Below are 15310 nucleotides of genomic sequence, written 5' to 3'. Positions count from 1 at the left end.
AAAATGCCCCAAGCTGTGGCAGCACACTGGTCTGTGTGCCAGTGGTTTATTTTATTTTTTTGCATTAAATCAATTCAGTTGGTGGATTTTGCCAGTGAATTACACATGTTCACATTTATAGACGGAGCATTTTAAGGACTTTGCATCTATGCTGACTGATCATTTGGAAAAGCAGGAAAAGTACACGACATACACAAATCAAATATGCCTGTAAGTCTTAACTTATACCTATCAATATGATAAAGCATCCGAGCGAGCAGGACCCCTAAACTGAGGCAACCAAAACAAATGTCATTTATAATGTGGCTCTCTTTCAAGGACCCATATGTATAAAACACATGGTAATTTACTCTAGAGTGAGCAGTAATTTGAGAACACATATGAAACATCATTTTAAGAGTGATGCATTTAGGGTTAGCAGAATTAAGCACATGCCATCAACACTCATTTTAGAGCATAAACCTCCCTGGGCAGTAATGTGCACACATTTGGAAAATGTTTTATAAAATTTGGACATTGTGACAGTCAGTCCACTTCCAAATGTCCAGAGAAGTGGTCCCATCAGCCTGAATGAGGGAGTTTTCCTCAGCCGATACAGTAATTAAGGACCTATATAATTATAAAAGTGCTATAAAAGTTGCTGGTATCTAATATAACTTATGAAAACAGTGTACAAGAGACCAGCAGAGTATTTCTTAAAAAAATTTCATTTATTTATTTCAACCTGAAAAAAATGACATGGGAAAACAGTTTTTTAGATTCTCTACAAAAGAAGAACATAATTTCACGCCATGAATCAACTAATGAGTTCTACACTGTCCAGTGCTATAAATCTACAACAACTATCTTAAAGGCTGAGATGAACAAAATAACTTCAGTAATTTGGGGGGGGGGAATAAAATGGTACACCAGTATACCACTTTATGACTGAAACCTGCTGGAGTATCCCATGAGCCTCTCACAAGACGAGTTGCACCCTCGATGCAAAATGTGTAGAAGAAAGAAAGTACAACTCGAGTCTTCTGAATTGTCTGTCCGTCTGTTTGTGTGATGTCAACATGAAAAGTATAAATGATTGGTCCTGGTTGTGTACGATGGGGTAAGAGCGTGTGTTTAGTCAGACTCCTCCTCTGAGCTTGCAGGTGTGGAAGCCGCCTCTTCCTCCTCTTCTTCCGATTCCTGGATAAAGAAGATATTGAGAAGCATTAGATGTATACGTGTCAGCGAATCCAACTGATGAATGTGAATTCCTCTTTAGTGTGCGAAAAAGTGAAAATAGATGTTAAAGATGTGACTGATAATGAGATGTGACTGAAGGCTCAAAGCCCAGTCTGATTTAACACCTTCGGTTGCAAAGGAGAAATCTGATGCTCCAGTTAAGATAAAGGAAAAATATACAAGCTGTCAGGTATGTGTCTTGCCTCCACATTATCCATTACATTTGAGCAAGACTCATTCAACATTCATTTACGAGTATAAGTCATTTAAGCGTCTATTTTCATTTAAAGCTCACAAAAATTAATTAACGAAGAATATTGCATACTTTGAAAAGTGGTGAGGTTTGGAGTAAAATGCTGACAAACTTAAAAATGATCAGCATCCACATCAAGACGATCAATGATGAATAACAGGAAATGACAAAGCAGAAATGCGCTTCCCTTCCATCTCTACACTCCTTCAGCACTCTGACAATGGATTCCATCAAATGGATGGGGTGACAAGAATTAGCTCTGAGATCCATTTACAAGAATGGGACAGACGTACATTGCGGTCCCAGACTCGACCAGGTTTCTGCATCTCTGCCTCACACACACACTTCAGCTCTTATTCCCTCTCATTCTTACCTGCAAACTCTCCACATCTCGTTTTTGTAGTTATTTCCTCTCTTCTTTTCCATCCCGTTTCAGTGCTAATCTTAAGTTATTTTTTTGTTATTTTTGCCTTTTTACCACTTTCTCTGGAACGTCTGAATCCACACGAATATCAAATATGCTTGACATTGAATTTTGCTTGGTTGTCACAGAGCAAATGTTAATTTTGGTCTGAATGTAGCTGTTCCTATTTAGTTTAACACTGGAGCAACACTTGATCGTGGGTGTTGGTTTTATTGTTGGGTTACAAGAAATTATTTGAAACCCGCCAGGAAAAAAAACACCGGGACTTTTCAGTGGTCATACCGCTGCTTAACATTATACACAAATCACTATTTTCAAATTGTGTGCAAATGATGTCCACTGCATTACTGACTGAATGCTGCTTCATGCTATTTCAAGGATAATGGATCTACTGCTGCAGTCTGCTGGACAATAATGTCCCTCATTTCAGAGTCTTACCTTCTTCTTCTTCTTCCTCTTGGACTTGGACTTGCTCTTGTTGTCAGAGTCTGATGAATCTTCACTGGTCTCGATAAATTCGCGGCTCTTGAAGCTGTCGTTGCCACCGCTTCGCTCCTTTTCCTTCTCTCCACCGGTAGACTTCCTCTTCTTCTCATCTTTTTTACCTCCTGACTTTTTACTCTCCCTGAAGGAGGGCAGGCGACACATTGGCATACGTTTAAAGACTTCTTGTGTTTAGGATAAGAGAAAAACATCTTGAGTGGCATAACTCTTACTTCTTGGAACTTGAAGGTGAGACGCCAAGGCCGACGCCACCACCACTTTCTTTGTACTCATTCTTTGCTTTCTCATACTGCTTCTTGGCTTCTCCTGCCTTTGCTTCCCACTCCTGAATGAAACATGAAAGTGTAAGAGAAGAAAAGAACAGATGTTGAAATTTACCATCAGGTGAGTTTATGTGAAGTCAAAAACTCTACCAGGGTTCGTTCGATAACACTGACCTAGTTTATAAACATAAAGACATTTCAATCGTTTAAATATATCGATCAGACTACCTTAAAAATGATCACACCAACAACTTTCAACTATTCTCTTGGAACACAATAACGTTTCACTCACTGAAAGTTTCTCTGAGTAAAGCTTGAAGTATAAAATGTAAAATTACAACTGTCACTCTTGTAAGATGTAATAACTTGTATGAGAATAGACTTTTACTCTTCTTGCCATCCACCCTCACCTCTTTATCTTCTTTCTCAATTTGTCTCCACATCTCTCCAGCCTTCTTTGAAATCTCGGTGATGGAGATTCCTGGATTCTCTGACTTGATTCGTTCACGACTGGCGTTCAGCCAAAGCATGTAGGCACTCATCGGCCTCTTGGGTGCACCGGGGTCCTTCTGCTTCTTCTATTAAAAATGAAAAGAAGGAAATCAGAAGGTAAATATTTGTAGTTATACAGAGTTTCATAAACGTGTCTGTGTGATATAACGGGGTCTTTCTCAATACACAATAATATTTCAAGTTTTTTCTCCCACGCTCTTTGCCCTCTCACCTCTCTGCGTGGTTTCCTTTCTTTTTTCTCCTTCACTACTTTTTCTTTCTTGACCTTCTTCTTTTTCCCACCCTCATCGTCGTCGCTGTCACCATCGCCGTCTTCGCTGCTGTCGCTTGCTGAGGCATTGCTGTCGTACCTGATTCAATGTAGGACAAAAAAACAAGAAATCTTTAGCTTGGTGAAAGATTCCAGGGTGCCACAAAGCAAACCAGGTAGTAAGGAAAAGATGAACAGATGAGCTGACCACAATTTTGATAAAACAGTCACTTACTCTTCTGCAATGTCGTCGTCTTCTTCTCCCGGGTTAAACGACTCATCTAGAAGGGGAAACAAGACGGAAAAGCCCACGATGAACCTACTGGTCTCCTGGAGTCATCATGGATTCCTTACATCTGTCACAATAAGTCAGTCACTCACCGCTTTCGCCATCTGACTCTTCGCTCTCATTGCCCTCCTCTCTGATCTTGCCTTCAGCCTTCATCCTCTCCAGATAAGCATCGTGCTGGTCGTCGTCAGAGTCGCTGTACTCGTCCTTGTTACCTTTCATGCCCTGAAAGTAAACTGCATGGTCAAAAGACCGCCCACTGAGGAGTTTCTATGAGCTCCGACAAAACCCCTGGAAACATTTCATCGACCCAGGGGTTTGATGGCAGGTCTATAGCATGACCTCTCGTTATACATAACTTGAAGGCTTAAACCCCCAAAAAACCAGACTAACAAAAAAAAACTTCATGTTACAGGATACAATTTCACTCCCAATAGTGTTTTACTGTACTTTTACAGTATATGCAACAACTGTAAACATTTTTTAACAACAAGTAATAATCATTTCTAGGGCTGCAACAACTAATCAATTCAATCGATTATAAAAATTGTTGGCAACTAATTTAGTAATCGGTTAGTCAGGCCTGATACACGGCACACACTGTGGCAGCGTCTCCTGAGGTGTGGGCAGTAAACCATTGAATTGTTTCACAGTGGTTAACTTGTAAAGCCCCAAAACAACCTGCTGCAAGCTGGTTAAGTTTTGTGTAAATACAGACATGACTTCAGTCCAGTGCAGATGGCCTGCTGCAAGTGACAGAGGCTGTGTGAGGGACAGACACACATTCAGCACGACAAGACATTTTTAACATTGGTTAAACAAATGTGATTATCCAAAATGAACTTTACAGATATCAGCAACGTCATTTTGATTAGTCCTACCATCACTGTGAATAGTACGAATTTTCATTTTGAGTAAATTAATTAATCGGTTAACAGATTAATTGACTATCAAAATAAGGGCTAGTTGCAGTCCTAATGATTCCATTACTCATTCATTATTTAGCCATTAAATCATTTGAAAATAGAGGAAAAGGCCCATCAGGAGAAAGAAGCAAAAATCAGTAGATCTCCCCACGTTGGAGATTGGATCATCAAAATTGCAGAAGATACATATTCTGTGAATATATCACTGTCGTTTATGACTTTCCTCAAATTTGTTTCTTTCTTTCTTGAGACATTGGTCATTGGCTATTATTTAAAAATAATAAATAAACCGAAAATATTGGACTGGACGATCCTGCTGACAGCGTTTATCTTTACTTAAGCAGTTTAGTTAAACATCTTCACCTTTAGCAAATCACAATTGCTAAAGTATTAAAGACTTGTTCAGGCTGACTGCGTCGTAACGTCAGATCAAAACCAAAATCTAAACCATTTCTCATTCCACCTCCATGCATCAGTATCTGAGTCTGTCAGGACAAAGACAGATGACAGGTCATCACAGGTATTACTTAAAGACTGACAGGAAATGGAGAAGAGCCCCACTTATTTTCATCGACCTGCTCAGCTGACCCTGTCCCCATGGCAACAGATGGCCTTGTTACAACCACAGACTTGTATATCAGAAGACAGCATTATGGGTAATACATCAGCATTGCCCATTTAGGGCAGAGGTCATGATGACAGCTGTGTGAAGTGTTAAAGCACACCAGAAGCCACCAGGAACACATTAGTCAGGACGATGCAAACAAACGAGCAGATCAGCGCACACACAATCATCACTCACACACTCATTCACCCCCTTATCCCATGATTAGTCATAAATCACCCGAGATTCATCAGGTTCCACACCAGGCGTATTGGTAACATCAAACCAAATCAAGATCGTTGGACGATATTCTCAGTCTCAGAAACATACATCAGCAGGACGCCATGCAAGCAGAAATAACTCCACACCGTAAAAAATCAAGTGTCTATTTCACACGTGACGCCCATGACCGTACCCACCTTCTTCTACAAGGGTACAAGGACAGACACACAGGAGAAGAGCAACAGGCATCAATATGTGGGATGGAACAAAACTCACAAACAGGATATCATATGTTTGATTAAAAACTGGGAAATGTTTAAATGACAGAAGTGCTTTACCTCTTTGAACCCTCTGTTCTTGATGTTGAGCTTCTTGGCGTTGACAAAGTCAAACAGTTTGCCGTATTCTTCTCTAAAGGAAAGAAGACAGGGGTGGATGAGATATCTCCAAATCATATATATCACAATTAGCTGTCACATTTATCGGAAATTTACATTCACTACATCAGCACATGGCATTTCTGTTCTTAGGCTTAAGGTAAAGGCAGCAGAGGCCAGAAACCACAGGGGAGATTTGACAAAGTGGTTTCATCCACTCGACAGGATGTCAAGAAGGAAACAAAATACATGGCCACCTTTAAAAGAAAACTAGATCTTTTTTAAATGATTTACACCAGAATATGAATAAACGGTTCCTCTATGATGAACCAGGAAGAGACTCACAACCAAGTGTTTCTTGATTATCAAGCTAGATCTGCTTTTGTTGTATGACAAATTAATTACAGACATTCCTGCAATGAAGAGTCAGTGTCCCCACCTCTCAATGCTGCTGAAGGTGTACTGGCTTCCCTGCTTGGTCTCAATCTCAAAGTCGAAGGATCGTGTTGTGGTGGTCCCTCTGGCGAAGTTGACACAGGAGATTTCCTCGAAGCGCAGGTGCACGGGCGGCTTGTGGACGTAGATGAAGCCTCTCTCCAGCGGGTAGAGGAGGCCGGAGGAGGCCTTGTAGGAGCAGGTGATGCACTGAGCCCCGGAGTGACTGTGGAAGTATTAGGGGTTTTAGCTATTTCTTCTGTCGTCAGTAAAAGTGTATTTTAAAATGGAGGGGCCTACCCTTGGAAGTTTCCAGGCACGGTGATCTTGCGGTTGACCAGCGACTTCATCACCCTGCTGACCATTTCGTACAGTGACCCCGACATGTTTTTACTGAGTTTGCCCTCAAAGCGACGCTCCACATCTTCTCTATTAGACACAGAGGAGAAAAAAGAACAGATAAATGGTTTTGTATTTATAAAGCGCTTTTCTAGTCTTGTTGACCAAAGCTCTTTACAGTACAGTTTCATATTCACCCACACAGTGAATCTATTAGCAGCACTTTGTTGTAATATGAGGGGCAATTCGGGGTTCAGCATCTTGCCCAAGGACACTTCGGCAGGCAGATGGAGAAGACTGGGGATCGAACTGCCAACGTTCAGGTTGGAGGACGACCGCTCTACCCCTCAGCCACATGTCTACTCACTAGCTTTATGGTTGCTTGTGCTGCTGAAAAAACATGACATGTGCTTTTCTAGAGCTTTGCCTCCCCCTGGTGGAAGTTTGCACTGAGTATTTCATTTTTTATTATTTATCCCAATTCAATGTAACAGGCCTTTTATACAAACTCTGCAACCTATAAGATCATGGTGCACTTTACTTACTCGCTCATGTTGAGAGTAAGGCTGAGTTCCTCTTCCTTGGAGAAGAGCAGAATCAGAAAATGGTAACGCGTCTGTCCCTGTTTGATGGGCGGATCCAGACTGATCTATGGAGACAACAAAAACACAACAAGGGGTGAAAAAATAAGTGGAGAAAATGAGGGAAGGAGGGAGAGAAGAAGAGGAGAAAGAGTGTTACACTCAGTTAAGAGTCACTCAAAAGTCCACTCACCACAAAGAACATCTGCCTTTGGTCCTTGTGTGGCAGCAGGAATAGACGGAGGACAGTAGTGTAGGGAATCTTGTAGTCGAAGGTCTTACCATGGAGGTGAAGGAAGGAGGGATAGATACGAATGTCGTATCTAAAGTAAGGAAAAAAAAACAGCATTTAAGAGGGAATTTAACTAAAAAGAAACTGGACATCCAACTAACAGTGTGTCATTTAAGAATGTGCAAGGAGATTTATACAAATAAATCCATTAAGAAGAGACTTTATGAAATATTTTGGTTAATTTTCCACTTTTTCATGACTGTGTTTATGTTGATCTCTCACCTTCCTCTGGGAGTAAGACACTGCAGTTCTTTGAAGATACACACAGCGTCTCCAGTGGCCTGGATCACGTCGGCCTTACACAACACATTTTGGGCAAATGCCTGTAAAAGAATGTATACTTTTAGCAACCTTAAAACCACTGATGTGTTTTATGAAGAAGAAACAAGGAGTAGAAATGGATGTAGAACATCCTTCCTCACTTCAACAGGGTCTTGTCGCTCATCAGACTGGCTGGGCGGGACGTAGAACCGGACTTCCATGAGCGACACCTCTGTGTCGTCATTCTGGTGAAACTCCAGAGTGACTTCATTCTTCCCTGTGGCACACTGGGAGACGTTGGACAGTGGGATCTCAAATGCTGAGTTGTCATTTACTTCAAATGATAACTGTGGTCCTGTCGTTGGAGACACAAGGGAGAAATGTCAACAGCAGCTTCTTTTCCAGTTTTACAGTGTATTTCCATTATCTTGATTTACAGCGGTGCCATTGTTCAATTGAGGGCAAATTCAGTTCACCCAGGTGTCATGATTTTGTATCTTCTCTGATTAAACTAATAGAACATGTTTCAAATGTGTTGTTTACAAGTTGATACAAGTTTATTCACTGAGAACCAACTGATGTTCACACATTAATAGTCTTAGTCTACTTATTATGTTTAGTGCATAACATACTTTACATTAGTGACCCCCTGTTTGATGTTAATACAAATACGTGTATTTGTACCTGAGAACTTGGCTGTTCCCCAGTTCCAGCCCTTCACACACAAGTCTTTCTCGGTCAGCTCCACCTTGTAGTTCGCCTTGAAGAACTCAGAGATCTTTTCAAAGTCCTGATGGAGGTCGATGGTAGATGAGTGTCAGCAGTAGAAAATGAGAAGGAGAAAAGACTCAGTTATCAAGGCAGTAAACGTACTGGCACTGCATGGGTCAGAGCTTAGCACAACACCCTCAGAGGGCGAGGGAACGGGGGCTAATTAATCACAAGGCAGTTATAACCGCACCCGCCGCTTGAGCCACTTGGGAACAGTGGAGGTGAATGTAATCCATCCGCCCTAGTCGTCCGCCTCCCCTCCACACCAGTCCTGACAATCAGCCTATTTATTTATCCTGCAGGCTCGCTTACAACTGGAGAGGACTCATACTCACACACAGTGACAAACACATGGTCAATCACACACACACACACACACACACACACACACTCACTGTAGTCCCCACATGTGGAAATGATTGTGGTGTGCGAGTGTGTGTGCAGGGGAGAGAATGAGACTCTGTGGGAAACATAGTTTAGGCACCTCGATATTTGCCTATCCACAAGGTTATTATCGCCAATTAGAGCCCAGTGTGTGTGTGTGTGTGTGTGTGTGTGTGAGAGAGAGAGAGCAAGTCTATCAGTGTGTATGTTAGCCAGGATTAAGGCATTGTTTAGACAAGCGAACATGTGTGAGCAGATGTGTAAATGCATAAAATCAGACTTTGTGCAAAAGTGGCCCATTGGTGTTCATGCTTGCTTGAGTGAGTGTGTGTGTGTGTGTGTGTGTGTGTGTGTGTGTGCGCGCATGTTCACTGTGTCCTCATCAGACCTGCTGCTCAGTGTTTCTCTACATCTCGTTGAGGCAGATTTGTTGTTTCTCGTTTTAGGGTTGTACAATATGACTAAAATCGGTCAATTCATATCCAGACAACGAAACATATCACGATGCAGCATATTTTACTCTCCTCCGCGTTTTTTTGGTGCCGCCTGCATCTGTGCCGTATTGTAGAAAGCAAAACACTGTCCAATTGATGAAGAATATTGCTATAAAGAGTGATTTGTAACTAAAAGAAATAAACAACAGAGCTTGAAATGAAACAATCGATTTTTTCTTTTGTCAAATGATATAGTTCATCATACTGCACAGCGCTAGCTCAGCTCATTAAACCATAATAAACACAGGCCCCCATCACTACCCAACACAGAGAAACACAAACATGTGTAACTCACCCAGTCTGTCTTTTACAATGACATGTTTTACTGCTGCTCTTACAAAACATTCATCCACTCATTAGCTAAACGGTACGCTCAGTTCATCACCTATGACTCTCCATTAAACAGAGAAACAACTTTGTACTGTGAAGAAAATAAGCATGTTTTTATGTTGAAAATAATTAAAACTCTTCAATATTGAATGTAAAAACAAAATGTTATACAAACCTTAATTAAAATGTAGATAACTCATGCTTTACATCAGACTTAACTAAGGTTGTATTCAATAGACATTTATTCCATTCTATATAAACAAATGATTACAACTCTGACTATTCATTTGGAACGGCAGCAAATTACAATTCTTTTCATCATGGATTAACTGGAGGACCATTTTCTCAATTAATCAATTAATTTTTTTAACTTTTAGATAAATGTTAATCATAATTTCCTTATGTCAATATGATGACTTGTTTAAGTCAAACCCTCTATAACACTAAGATATTCAGTCTTGAATAATATAAAACAGAAAGACTGGGGTTACTTTTTCTTTACAAGGGACTGAATGGTTGCTGATACATTTCTTAGGCCTGACTTTTTTCCTTAAAGCTCCAGGTTCAATGTCAGATTTTGTTAAAAACAGAAACATTTTGGGGGCACAAGAAAAAGGGAGCCCTGTTAGCAGAATGCCACACACTCACTGACGTCTTGGGCCAGCCACAAATTACACTGTGAGTGACATGAACGGACGACAATTACACAGCACTCGGCTCCTCCGACAGAGATTCAGCATCTTGCACAAGGACACACAGATAAATAAAGGGCCTCGGCTCAGCTCGCCAGCGGCAAAACCTCCAGCCAACTCACCATTACCGACACTGGCTGTGCGATAATAAACAATGACATCACGGCCTGCCCTCCGGGACAAGAGGATCCATCTCATCCCAACCTAATTTTTTGCTGATTAACCCCAGGAGACGCTGGCTCTCACAGCCACAGACTCCAGGTTATACCCACTCCTCCATCCCAGTCTTTCACTGGGGCGCTGACATTCCCCATACACTCAGAGCGATGGAGGGAAGAAAAAAAAATAGAGCGATAGAAAACAAACAAGGCCACAATTTTTTTTTCCTTGTCTGTCTTCTGAGCCAAATTGTTTCAGTGGATTGATATAAACACTGACTCACATGAGCCGATGATTACACTGTTTATGGAACACACATGCTGGTGCTGGTTTCCCTCATTAATCCCATTAGGAGCTTTGGGGAGAAGAGCCTACTCATTCGCATACTTTTGATAGCAACCCACAAAAGCATGCACGCACACAAGTGGTGGCCTTTTACGCAAGATGGAACAGTTTTTCGTGGAAATGTCAGATGTGGGATGGAAGTGGTCCCCTTGCTTGTGTTATGTTCTTCGTCATAAACATAGCGCTGAACAAAACAGCAGTGTGTCAGTCTGTAATATTCCACTGTTGCTTTAGAGACGACTAAGCCATGAACACAATAAAACAACTTCTTTATTGCGCACACACAAATTAACAAAACTTTACAGAGCCTGCGGATATTAAGTCTTGTCGAGCGGAACACACTTACCGTGTCTCTGAAGCCATCGTATTTGTAGATCTGCCCTGATGTGGTTCCCAGTTTGATGCCGTGACCCAAACACACTCGTCTCCACTGAGCCAGGTTGATGTCACCGGCCGAGATGCTGTCCACCTTCCCAGTCTTGGTGCTCTTATAAACCACATTTTGCTTACTGATACGCAGCCGCCCGTCGTTCTGAAGCAATAAGAGATGGAATTTGTGTTAAATGTTGGGGTTTGCGGCTTAAAGTAGGACTTTTACCACAGGGAAGCTAAAATGTCAACAGCTATAAAAAAAGCAAGAAGTAAATTCATTGTTCCATGTACTATTTAAGAAAAGGTTTCTCTTTCCTACATATCAGGTTTTTTTGTTTTTCTTTCCTATTCTTGATGATAATAAAAATGATCTATGCATTTGATTTGCAGACGGAAAAATTACATTTGAAATCATCAACATGAGACTACAAATCTTCTACCCATTTACAGATATCTTATAGATCAAAAGATTTGTAATCCACAACAAACTTTGCTCCTAAATTTGTAACATCTTTTTATTTAGCTTCACTATCAGTTTCAGCGTGGAGGTGTCGTTAGAACCACAAATCCATCAACCCCTTTTTCAACATGATTTGTTTAATACTTTAACACTGATGCATTTTTTAAGCATACAAGTAATTTCAGTCAGGTCTCAGTCAAATTTAAAGCAGCTTTCTCATTTCAGACTCATCAAACTGTAGTTAAATTATCTTTTTTTAAGTAGCAACATGTTTTTTTTTTAAACCCGTTTATGGACCTGCGGGTAGTCCGGGGAATTGGGTCCCGTCTTAACCCGCAGATTGTTTTACACACATGCACAACTCAGCGAGAGGTTCTCTGCACAGATGTGATCACAACGGAAACAAATCCTCCACATTATTCAGACGAGAGGTGGAGCAGCCGAGTGCAGAGACCAATTAATTTCACTGCGGAGATCGTGTGATTTTGACGACACACAGAACCCGGCATCAGCTCTTATCCCCCAAAATTCTGGATTAACCTTTTAATAATACATTGACCTCATAAACCATGGCATATTTCTCTCCTTTACATGACGATACAAGACAAAAAATATGGATATCAGTGGTCGGGGCGCTGGAATTATGCAGTATCTGACCCAAACTTGTTAAAGAGGAGATCAAACCGAGTATTGAAAGTATTCTGATCTAGTGTGATACTTCTATACACATCAGTTTAGAAAGCAGAGGTTGATGATGAGGATACTGACCCAAGAGCCTTTGAACTCCTGGTAAATGTCACTGAACTCCAGTGTGTCTCCCATCTCAGCTCCAGGCGATGACTGATGTTCTAGGGACAGACAGAAGAGAATGCATTAGAGAATAAACCAACATCCAAAGAGCCTTTTTCTGCAAGTTTCAATAAGATACATTTAAGAATTTTTATGAGCATAATGAATTAAATCCAATACCTATGTCAACTATGGCAGACGAGGAATATCAGATTCTGAGGATTACTCACACTTCCCTCAAATTGAAGGTGAAGTCACCAAGTTGAAAAAACTTTAAAAACCACAATATGTGTCAAACTATGGCAACAGTATCTATAGTTTTCCCGCAGCCATGGAAGGTGCAGTTATCATTTCCACGGTCTTGTTAATGGTTTTATTACTATATACACTATACTATAAATATCTAATTCGTTGACGGAGACATTACAAACAATGCATTAAAACCTTTTAAAGCAAAATAGAAGCAGTGTTTATTGATCGTTAACAAAAGGCCAATAACCAAGTATTTTAATAATTAATGTTTTAAAATATGAAAGACTTTAAAAGGCCTAGATAGGTTCAGATAATTATATTTTTGACTTTTGAAAACTTGAAATATCCCCCTGTGAACACAGACACATTGTTTTTCAGTGTATTATCTGTTCAGAGAGTGAAGGAAGTTATGTTTCATTTGCAGGCTAATGGTGGGAGTCAGTGGTATGACCCACAACATAGTGTATATATTTTATATTACTGGGATATTGATTGTGATCATCATCATGATCACAATCACATGATCATCCTCATCATTGATGATGGTGCTTCAAACTGATGAATCACGTTGAGGCGGTAGAGACCAAAAGCAGCCACGTTGTGATGCTGAACAACTAAAACTAGCTTGAGTTTCTTGTTAGCTTTTGTTTGTAGTGATATGGACATCTCTGCTCTAGAGATGCCAGCTAGCTAACAGCTAGCGTCTGTGGACGTTAGCGATGCCCTCGTTTACGTTTAAGTAAAGTTTCAGTCATTGTCTCATCCCGACATAAACCAGTTAGCAGCGGTTTCCGCTAGCAGTCACTTTAAAGCAAGCAGAAGCAGTATGTCCTGACGTCCATGCTGCGCTAGCAACAATAGCTAGGCTAGCTTTCGTTGCACTGGGTGAGCTTCGTTTACGACACGGTGCTCCGCTGAGTCCTCGTGTTGCAAGGCACAGAAGCGATTTGGGGTACCGCACCGCCACGTAGAGACGCGGCGCACTTTAAAATCGAGCGCTCCCGCAGAGCTAGGCCGGTGTAAAGAAGTGAAGTGATGTGAATTCAGCAAAAGGAAATAAAAGTGGTTCTGAATGAAGCACGTGGACTGAGCACACGCTGTAATATCTCACACGTGTCTCGGGAGCAGCTGGTAAATACGACATAAATCGAATAAAAAAAACTTCATCTTACTGTGGATGTTCGGCGCAGCTTCGCCTGTTTCCCGCGTGTAGCATCGGGAGCTAGCGTGACGTCACCGGAAATAGCCAGGAGAGGTTAGTATTTACTTCCGCTGCGCTGAAGCTTGGGTTTTCAAGATTAAAGATTAAAGATTACAGTCTTAAATAGACATTTAACTTTGGAGTCTTCACCCGCAGCTCCTCTAGCAACACGTGATACACTAAGTCACTCACAGCAACTGAAACATGTGTCTGCAAGAACCACTCATCACCACTGGGTGGCGCACAACACAGCTAATCAAATAGAGCCAGATTAAAAATGATTCCAATTTGAGAATTAAATTGTGACACTTACTGAACACGGAGAGAAACAACACAGAGGTGTCATCAACATTTATTTAATAATGAGATTGCAGGGAAATACAATTTTATTCAGTAATTATTTATCCTGTGAATCAAAGCAGCGTTAATGAGGCTTTCAAAAACCCTGGATGACATAAAACAGGATACTAGTAAATTAATCTGCTAGAGGTTGGTGTATATGATTTTTTTATAAGCGGATTTATATATTCCAGATGATGATTTTATTAAATTAATGGTTTTAAGAAGAGCTCAACTGAAACTAGTATCTTTAAACTAATTGATTTTGACACAGGCAACATGTAAAAAATTGGTCTTTAAAATAGACAAGGACTTAATTTAAAGCCAATGTAACGTCTGTGATAATCTCTTTTTGTGCGCGTTGCATACTATTCTATATAAAATTTCTAATTGAATCAACATATGACACGTGGACTTGTGGACCCTTGTTGATCCAGGATACTTGATATTGCCAACGCACATGATCGGTGTCTATCTGTTCTGATTTCGATGCTACACACAAACCTCCCACAGATTTTGGACATTACGGGGGCAAGTGAGGGATTTAGATTTTTAGAAAACCTTTAATAAGTCATTCCAATAAGTTGGATCCAGGACAAGTTGCACTAACTGTAATGACGCGATGTGAGTGACAGCTGGAGGTGAGAGGAGAAGATCCCTGTAATTCCTCTGTCAATAAAAAAATAAAAGTTGAGGAATGAAGGGAGAAGGAAGAACGCTCTGGAGCAGGCAAACACATGTCTCCTCTCATTTTCTTAGAAACAGAGAGTGGGTTAACAGACCGATTATTACCATTATAAATGTAAAAATGTATCTTGATCACAATTTATGAAGCCTCTAAAATTAAGAGCCCTAAGCAGAATCTGTTTTCACCAGTCTAATCAATAAAAGTTGTTAAATCATCTTTATTGACTAAGAAAAAAATCATCCTACGGTTCAGTGATATTTTAAAGTTTATTTTTGTGCTTATA

The 15310-nt window shown here is 40.6% G+C and overlaps 1 protein-coding gene across 1 annotated transcript; it reads right to left on the bottom strand.

The window, feature by feature from the left end:
* Positions 1 to 688: 688 nt before the first annotated feature.
* Positions 689 to 14103, bottom strand: ssrp1a (structure specific recognition protein 1a). The gene is made up of 18 exons (XM_062393822.1): positions 13972 to 14103; positions 12527 to 12606; positions 11273 to 11458; positions 8436 to 8541; positions 7913 to 8106; positions 7713 to 7813; positions 7392 to 7521; positions 7163 to 7266; positions 6579 to 6707; positions 6283 to 6504; positions 5805 to 5877; positions 3807 to 3939; positions 3661 to 3706; positions 3387 to 3525; positions 3073 to 3240; positions 2612 to 2724; positions 2334 to 2520; positions 689 to 1179 (listed from the first exon to the last, which is right to left on the bottom strand). Exons 2-18 carry the CDS (start codon positions 12578 to 12580, stop codon positions 1114 to 1116), a joined length of 2151 nt encoding a protein of 716 aa, XP_062249806.1. The 5' UTR covers positions 12581 to 12606; positions 13972 to 14103; the 3' UTR covers positions 689 to 1113.
* Between the last annotated feature and the right edge of the window lie 1207 nt (positions 14104 to 15310).

The sequence above is a fragment of the Platichthys flesus genome, chromosome 8 (genome assembly GCF_949316205.1).
Source record: "Platichthys flesus chromosome 8, fPlaFle2.1, whole genome shotgun sequence".
Taxonomy (NCBI): Eukaryota; Metazoa; Chordata; class Actinopteri; order Pleuronectiformes; family Pleuronectidae; genus Platichthys; species Platichthys flesus.
This window is presented reverse-complemented; position numbering and strand designations above follow the sequence as displayed.

What these genes read in the sequence shown, in the direction of transcription:
- ssrp1a (XM_062393822.1), bottom strand. Translation starts at nt 12,580, where the DNA reads ATGGGAGACACACTGGAGTTCAGTGACATTTACCAGGAGTTCAAAGGC. An exon ending in GGGAACAGCCAAGTTCTCAG is followed by an intron (nt 8,107 to 8,435) that starts GTACAAATACAC and finishes CTCCAACGACAG; the next exon opens with GACCACAGTTATCATTTGAA. An exon ending in AGCGACAAGACCCTGTTGAA is followed by an intron (nt 7,814 to 7,912) that starts GTGAGGAAGGAT and finishes ATTCTTTTACAG; the next exon opens with GCATTTGCCCAAAATGTGTT.